The following is a 10,390-nucleotide window of genomic DNA, read 5'->3' on the forward strand; positions in this document are numbered from 1 at the left end:
AATTGGAAAAATAAAAACCTAACAATAACTATGCAGATTCCTTCAAATTTCAATTTTCCCTCAGGTCTAACCAAAGGAATGTACTTTCACTGAGGTTAGATAATTAGTTTATCTTCCTTATACTTGAAATACTCCTAAGTAGAGATGCACACAAAATTACCTCAAAATATTGCTTCATCACAGATAACGCTTGCCCAAACAATTAAAATCTGGTTTAAAAAAAAAACAAAATTCCACAAATGTCCCTTAAGAGATTACTCTTACTTCCTTATACTTACAATGTTGAAAACAAGACAACAGACTAAACTGTAACTCGAGCCCAGAACATAATTTTCATTGCCCAAGCCAATTAACAATAGAAAATATATTTTTGCTCTAAAGACAATATATTTATTAATACATAACATATTGATCTCATTATGTGTCAAGGCAAATCAGTGTCTAAGTGCCTGCATATCGTGTCTACTTTACATGAGACTCTTTAAAAATTAAACCTTCCTAGAAACCAGACATTTACCTTTTTCCATTGCACATTTCTAACTGGAAAATATGCAACTTAAAGTACACATCTGCACACCTCAAGCACCACATGACTGGCTCCAGAGCCAGCGCCCTGCATACCTTGCTGGTCGAAGCCTTGTAGGTGGTCTTCAGTTTCTGGGAAAGCTGGCTGGTGCTGTGGCTGGCTGTGGAGACAGAGAGGCAACCATCAATGCAGGCAACAAGCCGGAGGAGCACAGCTGTGGTCTCACACAGAAAGGGCATGGCGAAGGCGGGCCTGTCTGCGCTCGCTGCCCAAGGCCTCGCTCCTATTCTAGACCCACCCGAGTGATGTGCACCAAGTTCTGCTGACAGCGGAGAGCAGAGCGTCGCTGGCCCTCATTCCCAATTTCCCTGTGGGCGTCCTGCGGGCGGTCCTTGGGGAGTGCCCCTCACCTTTGGTCTTGAGTTGGCCCTTACTCAGTTCCGCCCCGTCAACTGCTTGTCCTTCAGCAGCCAAGCGTTCATTCAGAGTATCGATTTCTCTACGCACTGGGAATAAAGATTTTTCAAAAATGTTAAACGTTTCTGTGTCTAAATACACTCACCACTTCTAAACTTGCACACATAAAGACAGGTGTTGATAATGTTGTCTAAGTAAACATTCTATAGAACAAGATCACAATTGATAGCGAACAAAAACTTAAGAAACTCAAGAAATCCTTCCAGAGAGCATTCAAAAATGAAACCTGGCACGCCTGCCACCCTAGGAAGACGCCACACCAAGTCTCCAGCAGGACACCTGCATGCCAGCCTGTTTTCCAATGTCATTTTCTTTGCAGTTCATTCTGTGCACTTAAAAAATAACATAATCTGAAATACAATGAAATATCTGTAATCTACCAGCGGGCCCAGCAACTGATAAAAAACAGAGTAATAACATTAGTGCTGTATGACACCACATAACCTCCAGGTAAGGATTGCATATAACAAAGATTACAAATTTAAGAAATATTCTGAAACTGGCTGTGGTGGCACACACTTTGTAATTCCAGTACTTGGGAAGCTAAGACAGGAGGATCCCAGGTTTGAGGCCAGCCTCAGCAATTTAGCGAGCCCCTCTGCAATTTAGTAAGACCCTATTACAAAATAAAAAATAAAACAGGACTGGGCGTATCGCTCAAAGATAGAATGCCCATCAAAGATAGAATGTTCCATCTCCAGTACCACTAAAACAAAGAAAATTTTTGAAAAATGAGTAGGAATTACAGAATTATAGGGAGGAAAAGAAACATAAAAAGGAAAGACTAGTTGTCAAGAGCTGACTGAGCGAAGACAGTGAAAAGGGAAACGCGGCTCCTCTGTCCTCAACCGCGTGGCGGGGACGGGACGAAGACAGCCAGGAAGGCAGCTCACCTGGGACAGAGACACTGACGAGACACAGCGGGCCTGCTGTGCGCAGGTGTGGCCCAGCTAGATGGTCCACAGCCTCCAGGACACCCGGCGGCCCTGGACTGGGCAGACTGCGCAGGAGGGAAGCCTCCTGGCCGAGGTCGGGGGAGGGGGAGGGTGCAGGCACAGGCTCTGCGCAGCACCCAGTCTGAGCACCCTGCACTTCGTCTATGGGCAGGAAAGAGCCATCCCAATCGTACATGCTGCACAACAGAAACTCAAAGGAAGGCCAGGCGTGGCGGCGCATGCTTGTAATCCCAGCATTCGGGAGGCTGAGACAGGAGACAGCCGTTCCTGGACAGCCTCAGATACTTAGTGAGGCCCTTTGCAACTCAGTGAGACCCTGTTTCAAAATAAAGAATAGAAAAAATAGAGCTGGGGGTGTAGGTTGGAGGCAGAATGCCCCTGGGTTCCATCTTCAGTACCACAAAAAAAAAAAAAAAAAAAAAATGTTGATACTTAGTCCTGTGTAAATATGTGCTATTCGATGCCACTAGGTGTCACAGCAGAACAAAACTAATATAGTGACTAAGGTCTTCCCACAAATTCTACTCCACAGTTATAAAAGTGTATTAGAATAGGAGATACTCACATTCTAAGTTTTCAATATAGAGGTTTTCAAATTCTCTTTCTATTTGTCCAAATAGTTCCAAAAGTGTATTGCGGACGGACGAAGGCAGTTTAGAATCCTATAGAAAAAGTTTTTTTAAATGAATCAATTAATGAGAAACTCTTAATACTAAGTACCAACATACTGTTTTTCAACATGAATTACCTTTTATCCTAAACTCTTATTGTACATCATCATATACTTCTTATACATAAAATGTTTAAAGAATTTAAAGAATTTAAAACGAAGCTCAGTGGTAATGTAAGCGCACAACACACATAAGGTCCTGAATGCAATCCCTGGCATCAAAAAAGAATCAAAAGTTTCAAATTTCCACAGAGGAAACTATAATCAAATTGCATAAATGGTTACCTCAGTTAATATGAGATTTAAGAACAAGCATTTCTTCAAAATAACGGTTTTCCCTTTTATAAGAAAAGACAAAGCCAGGCATGGTGGCACACGCTTGTAACCCCAGCATTTTGGAGGCTGAGACAGGAGGATCACGGTTCACAGACAGCCTCAGCTACATAGTGAGGCACTTTGCAACTCAGTGAGACCCGATTTCAAAAGAAAGAATAAAAAATAGGGCTGGGGGTGCAGCTCAGAAGTAGAATGTCCCTGGGTTCCATCCCCAGTAACGCAAAAAAAAGGGAAAAAAAGACATAAGCCTGTCTTGTTAAAAATTCTTCCATATTTGTAGAGAAGGCAATTCCCAAAAGTGAAATTATATTCTAAGGAGCTTTTAAGCTCTACCATACGCTATCATAAGTGTATTTTAATAAGCTATACACTAGCAAGAGATGAGCTTTATCATCTCATGGCAAGCACAATACTTCAAGCAAAACGAACGAGGCATTTCCTGTAACTTGACTTAATACCTAAGAGTGCTATGAAGAGGCAAAAAGAAAAGCCTCAGCTATGAGCACACAGTCTACCTGCTAGTGCGCGCACACTGTCTACCTGCTAGTGCGCGCACACTGTCTACCTGCTAGTGCGCGCACACTGTCTACCTGCTAGTGCGCGCACACTGTCTACCTGCTAGTGCGCGCACACTGTCTACCTGCTAGTGCGCGCACACTGTCTACCTGCTAGTGCGCGCACACTGTCTACCTGCTAGTGAGAACATGGCTCCCTAAGTCCCCGCGGGGCCGCGGCCTTCAGGCCTTTGCTGGCTCTGTCCCAGCTCTGGGTTCTAAGAAACCAAGGGGAGGGAAGGGGAAGGAACTAATTACGTGGGGCCGGATGAGTGACAGCAGCCAGCCACCAAGAAAGCCACAAACACTGGCTCTTCCTGGACACCGCGTACACAGGAAACTGCTCGACACCGGGAACTCGACTCGCACCCTCCGGAGCGAGCGCACGGCCTTCGTGGGATTTTGAATGTTCCTCCACTTCCCCGTAGCCAGAAAAACTGCCCCCTCAAATTCTCAACAAGTATTTTTAAAATAATATGACAGTAATTAACTGCTGTCAATATACTTTTCCAAGTTGACTGTTCAAATTTATGTATAGTAAAATATTTTTGTATTTGACGAGTTGTGAAATTTTTTAAAAAAGATATACAATGTTTATTAAATATCTTCTCAAGTTAACCTCTTTAGAAGAAAATGTTAGGGAAAATAACCTATCTAGCAACTCAAGTTCTATGGTAACCATATTTTTCACATGAATTTTGTAAACTACCTAAAAATATAGACACATATAACCACTAGTTTAAAACTTGACTCTGATAGAGTTGGTAATCTCGACATTCCTCTAGAATGCTAACGAGGAACAGGAAGAGAGAGAAAGGAAAACTTAATGATCATTTGAACCCGAGAGGACACTGCCATCACCATAAAACATAAGCTCGCACGCTGAGCAGTGCCACCGCCTCTCCCCGCCCGCCTCGGCCTCTGCTGTGCCGGACGCTACTGTGGAGCCTGCTGCTCGCTCCAGGGTCAGCGGTGGAGCGCCACGCCGCGCACGAAGCCGGCTCTCCTAACCTGCGGCTCCCACTCATCACACTCATGCTGAGAAACTTGAATGCTGTATTTATTTGACTATTCAATGCATCTTAACAGAGGTCATTGTTAAGGAAAATGAAATTGAGATGCACTGTGGAAAACAAATCAGTAGCCCACTTCGTCAGGTCTTTCCTGTGCCACTGGATTTCACAGACCCTGTACAGAAAGAAGGTGAGCTTTTGGTACCACCTGGAAAGTTAAAGACAGAAGAGCTACTCTGATTTTCAGTAAGGCTTTTAAATAGATTTGCATTTCATCACATCAATACTAAGTATACCCGAAAAAAGCAGTATGCATGCACACACGCACGCACGCACGCACGCACACACACAGTGTGTGCAATAGGAAGCAGGTCTTAAGCCAGACAACAGATGGACAGGTAACTACCTAAGATTTACAAATAAAAGATGCAGAAAGTTAAGCCTAATACAATCTTACTCAGTCTAAGCGTCACCTTTTTTTTTTTTTTTTTTGGTAGTACTGGGGATTGAACTCAGGAGTATTTTACCTACAAGCTACAGTCTGGCCCTATTTTTTATTCTTTATTTTTAAAACAGGGTCACAGGGTCTCACTAAGCTGTGGAAGGCCTCACTACGTAGCTGAGGCTGGCCAAGAACCTGCGATCCTCCTGTCTCAGCCTCCCAAGTACTGGGATGACAAGGTACGCCACCACGCCCGGCTGATCTTCACTTTTCTGACACTGCTCCCAGTGGCTGAAAGAGCGTCACTATACGCTTTGCCTAGAAAGTAATACTCCTGTGCCTCAACCTCCTGGCGATCAGCGCTCCTCTACTCCTCCGTTACTCCACGTTTACCTACCATGGCAAACGCTCACCCCAAACACTTAGCACTCTGCCCTGCACTTTATACTGGCCACTCGCTGAACATGCTGGCTGCTCCACTCCACAAAACTGCACTCATTCAACAAGTAAGTCCTGCCTAGGGAACGTGGGAGACACAGAAGAGGGCCATGGGAGTAGACGAGAAGACCGGCTTGTTCAGCTTGGAGAATTCTGACTTGCCTTCCGAAGGGCTACTGTGAGACGCAACTGCCTCCCGCACTACATCACAATGGAGGACCACATCCGTGTCCGCCTTCTAGGGAGGGAGCCAGAATACACCAGAAGAGGTTAGAGAATTCCCAGAGCTAAAGACATAAATCAATTAGAAATATTTTGGGGGACGCGGGTCTGGGGATGAAACCCAGGGGCATTCGACCTCCGAGCTACACCTCCTGCCCTATTTTTTATTCTTTATTTTGAAACCGGGTCACACTGAGTTGCAGAGGGCCTCACTAAGTAGCTGGCTGTCCGCGAACGGCGATCCTCCGGTCTCAGCCTCCCGAATGCTGGGATTACAAGCGTGCACCACCACACCCAGAAATTAGAAATATTTTTAAAACTACCTTGAACTGTCCACCTGCAGTGTCCAATATAGCACCCAGTAGCTCATTTGACTTTAAATTTCTAAGTAATTTAAAAATCTTTAATAAAAATTTCACTAGGCACAGTGACACACACACCTACAATCCCAGCTTCTGGGGAGGCTAATGGAGGAGAACCACAAGTTTAAGGCCAGCCTCGGAAACTAAGCAAGACCCCATCTCAAAATTAAAAAAAAAAAAAAAAAAATCAATAGAGCTGGGAGGTGTAATTCAATGGTAAAGCACCCCTAGGTTCAATCTCAGTACTGAAACAAATTTTTCAAGTCAACGTTCAGTCCTCAGTCACACTGGCCACATTTGAGCACTTAGAAGTCACGAGCGGCACGGAGACCCCGCATCAGCAGCACTGAGGACTCTTCCATCCTCACGCTGTCCCAGCTCGGGGCTGGGCGCGCTCTTAGGTGGCTACACTGCGTAACTCCAAATTCATATGCTGAAGCCCTAACCGCTAGGGCCTCAGGACACTGAGAAATGGGGTCTTCACAGGGCTATTAGGGTAAAAGCAGCCATCGAGGTGGCCCCTGATCCCTGGTATGCTGATAGGACCAGATTAGGCACAGAGGAAGGACCTTGTCGAGTCACGAGCAAGGCAGGATGGAGGCCTCAGGAGAAACCAACCTTCCCTCCCACACCTTGAAGCTGAGATTCCAGCCTCCAGAACTGTGAGGAAAGACATTTCTGGTTTTTAAGCCACCTAGTTTACAGTTCTCTATTACAGAAGCCCTAGCACAGTAATACACTAAAAATATTAAAGCTATGTCTATGATTTTGCTTCCATCATTAAATTAAAATAAAATAATTTTTATAGAAAGTAGAACTAGGCATAGTCACCCCTTCAAATCTGCAGGCTCCACATCTGTGGATCCAACCAACTGAAGATCAAAACTATTTGGGTAAAAAAAAAAAAAAAAAACTGCATCTGTATGGAACACACACTAGCTTGCTTTTTTCTTGTCGTTATTTTCTAAACAACTGTATTAGCTATTGCAAGTAATCCAGAGATGACTTTTAAGTGTACAGAAGAATATACAGGTCACCCGCAAATATTGTACCACTGTATGTAAGGATTTAAATATCCAGATATTGGTATCAAGGACCAATCTAAGAATACCGAGGGATGGAGGGCTGGCAACACATAACCACTGAATTCAAACTGACTATCCACTTTGTGAAAGCAACTGTGTTGGGATCTTGGTGTACACCACTGCCCTGGTCGAGGTTTTATAGAAGCCCCAGTCATTGTCATCCACACAGTGCAAATAAGATACAATATTCCTAAGAACCAATTTCTGAGAATTAAGCCTTATTTTTTCTGCAGCATTATGGCTGATAAGTTAGTTCTAATTGTGAAGGAATGCTTACGAAATTACTCATGTACGTATGTTTATGTGCATACTCACACAAGAATATACATCTTATTCTAACATATACTCTCATCTATACGTCACAATAAAATTCTTTAAAAATTCTGACCTCTTAATTTTATCGTTAAGATATTAATACATTTAATCAAAGGATAATATGCTCTCCATATTAGAGACAAAGATAAAGCCAAGTTGAGTTCCTAAAAGATCTGATTCCAAACTCTTTTCTTGAAATGAATACTGATAGGAAAATGCAAAACTGCACTGTCAACCTGTACAAAAAATAAAACGAGTCTGTATCATCATACCTACTTCTTATTAAGTAAAATACACTAGCCCAGAAATCTAATTCTATCTCTGCGTATGCTGTATCTTTGAGAGTTTTGATAGTTTTCTTTAGGGAGAGTTTGGGTGAAAGCTTTGGTAACCCAAGCCATTCTTCTTTAGAAACCTGCATGCATTTGGCTATTCTCCTAACATTATAAACAGGAGCGCCATCTTTAAATAAGGTACTGGTCACCGACTTACTTGTCCTTCTAACATTTCTCTCGGTAGTGCTGTCCTCTCCTGTTCCGAGCTGTTAGTTCTCCGTATAGAAAGGCTATGTGATTTTCGCTTTTGCTTGGCTTGGCGAGCAGTTGAACAGCTTCCGCTTTCTGTGGGCATTACTTCTAGAAGGTAGTGTCCTGGTCACTCCTGCAATACACTGAACAAGAGCAGGAAAAACAAGTGCTTCATTTCTGATACAGGAGATTTAAATTAAAAAAAATAAAAAGTGGCCGGGCGTGGTGACGCACGCTTGTAATCCCCGCGCTTGGGAGGCGGAGACAGGAGGATCGCGCAGGTTCGAAGTCAGCTGCGCTGGCTTAAGAGACCCTGTTTCCAAAAATAAAAAATAGGTCTGGGAGTGTAGTCTGGAGGTAGAAGGGCTTCCAGGAACCCCAGTACCACCAATAAATAAATAAATAAATAAATAAATAAATAAATAAATAAATAAATAAATAAATAAATAAATAAATATAAAAAGTGGATAGGCAGCGTGGTGGTTCACACTTGTAATCCCAGGACTTGGGAGGCTGAGGCAAGAGGATCACAACTCAAAAAGAAGTGAGCCTCTCAGCAACCTGGCAAAACCGTGTTGCCAAATAAGAAATAAATCAGGCTGGGAGGATAACTCAAATGTAGAATGCCTCTAGGTTCAATCCCCAGTACCACACATGCAAAAAAAAAAAAAAAAAAAAAAAGTGGATAAGATAATTATTACTTTTAATTACAGGCTTCCTTACTATGGCTAGTATTTATAAAGAATTTAGAACATGACATATTGAGAAATTCTAAAGTGGAGACCACAGCCTTTGTTAAAGAAGTAATTTTTTTAACCAAATTTCATTAACAGTTTAAAAAATCAAATAGCAAAGGGCTTAAAATAAACTAAAAAAAAAATCCCTTACCCCAACTTCCTACAAGCTTAGTCTCTTTGCCAAATGTAACCAATTTTAATTGCATATACTAAACTATAATAGACTCTAGAGTACCAGTCCAAAAGAAATACGACGCAAGCCACATGTATAATTTTAAATTTTCTGGTGCCCACATTTTGAAAAGAAAAATAAAGTTTACTTTTTTGTGAGAGAGGTACTGGAGGTTGAACCCTGGGGTGTTCTACATTGAAGCTACGCCCCAGCCCTTTTTATTCTGTGTGTGTGTGTGTGTGTGTGTGTGTGTGTGTGTGTGTGTGTGTCTGTGTGTGTGTGGTACTGGGGGTGGAACCCAGAGGCTTTCTACCTCCGGGCTATACTCCCAGACCTATTTTTATATTTTATTTGGAAACAGGGTCTCACTAAGTTGCTGAGAGCCTCACTAAGTAGCTGAGGCTGGCTTCGAACCTGAGGGATCCTCCTGTCTCAGCCTCCCAAGCGCAGGGATTACAAGCGTGCACCACCACGCCCAGCTCTTTTTATTCTTTTTATTCTGGCCTAACTGGGCATAATGGGAGAGGGAAAGAGGGAAATTCCCTACTGGATATGATGTACATTCACAAACATATCAAAGTCAATCACTAAGCCAGACATGAGGAGGGAGTGGGGCGGGACTGGGGAAGGGCTGAATGAGTGGTGCGTGTATGTGCACCTCTACAATCTTGTACTCCAATAACATGTATGACTACAATGCACCAAAAAAAATTTTTAATGAAATGAATGAAATAGGCTTTCCCTAAGTTGCTAAGGGTCCTGCTAAGTTACTGAGTAATTTGAATCTCTACACAATTTGCCTTCTTTCAGCATTTTCTGCTCAATTCCTGCTATTATCCATTCCTCCTATCAATATAGGCACACCAGCATATTAATATTTAATCATGTTTACACACTGCATCTTCCTTCTAGAACAGACCTTACTGTTCTGAACACTACCTACTTCCTAGTTGCTACTGCTGTACTGATCCCTCTTCCTGAGTGCGTCCCATCAGTGCGCCTGCGTGTGTAAGTGCTGAGCGGCAGCGCGGGGCCTCGCACGAGCCCTTTACCCCAGCACTGAACAGGATAAGAGAGCACAGCCAAGGCCTCTCAGACGCGCATGTCCAAAGCTACCCTGACTTAGAAAAACTGGCCCAAGTCCCAACATGAGAGAAATAGTTCCACTAAATGAATACATCAACTTCATGGGAAAATACACTGACCTTTAAAAGAATCCTGAGGACTATATAAACATCCACATTCCTAGCAGACAGCAAAGCTGTGACTTAAGCAACCGCACAGTAAGAGGCGTGTGCCCCAGGCAAGACTTGCTTGGAAGCCCGTCCTCCTTCCTGACTCCAGGGCCACTAAGGGAGGCTGGCGGGACCAGGAATGCTACCCCTTTCCTCCTAGATGCCCCCCCCAAACTTGGTACAAACGATTTATTTAAACTAAACAGCTTAAGATCACCAGCACTCTTCCTTTTAAACAAACTCGTTTTGAAGAAAAATGTTTATTCAAGCATAAAGGAGTATTATAAGAATGTTTTCACACAAAAAAAATTGAGTATCTTCCA

The 10,390-nt window shown here is 43.1% G+C and overlaps 1 protein-coding gene across 2 annotated transcripts in view; it reads right to left on the reverse strand.

Annotated features, from left to right (window-relative positions):
* Positions 1 to 8,026, reverse strand: part of WDR37 (WD repeat domain 37) — a gene marked incomplete at both ends in the record, with an annotated part of 47,650 nt that extends 39,624 nt beyond the window's left edge. For both annotated transcript variants that reach the window (XM_080717259.1, XM_080717258.1), the window contains 4 exons: positions 622 to 686; positions 937 to 1,032; positions 2,525 to 2,621; positions 7,889 to 8,026. In XM_080717259.1, the coding sequence (XP_080573385.1) occupies positions 622 to 686; positions 937 to 1,032; positions 2,525 to 2,621; positions 7,889 to 8,026 (396 nt within the window). The remainder of the gene's footprint in view (positions 1 to 621; positions 687 to 936; positions 1,033 to 2,524; positions 2,622 to 7,888) is intronic.
* Between the last annotated feature and the right edge of the window lie 2,364 nt (positions 8,027 to 10,390).

The sequence above is a fragment of the Muscardinus avellanarius genome, assembly GCF_963383645.1.
Source record: "Muscardinus avellanarius genome assembly, chromosome: 20".
Taxonomy (NCBI): domain Eukaryota; kingdom Metazoa; phylum Chordata; class Mammalia; order Rodentia; family Gliridae; genus Muscardinus; species Muscardinus avellanarius.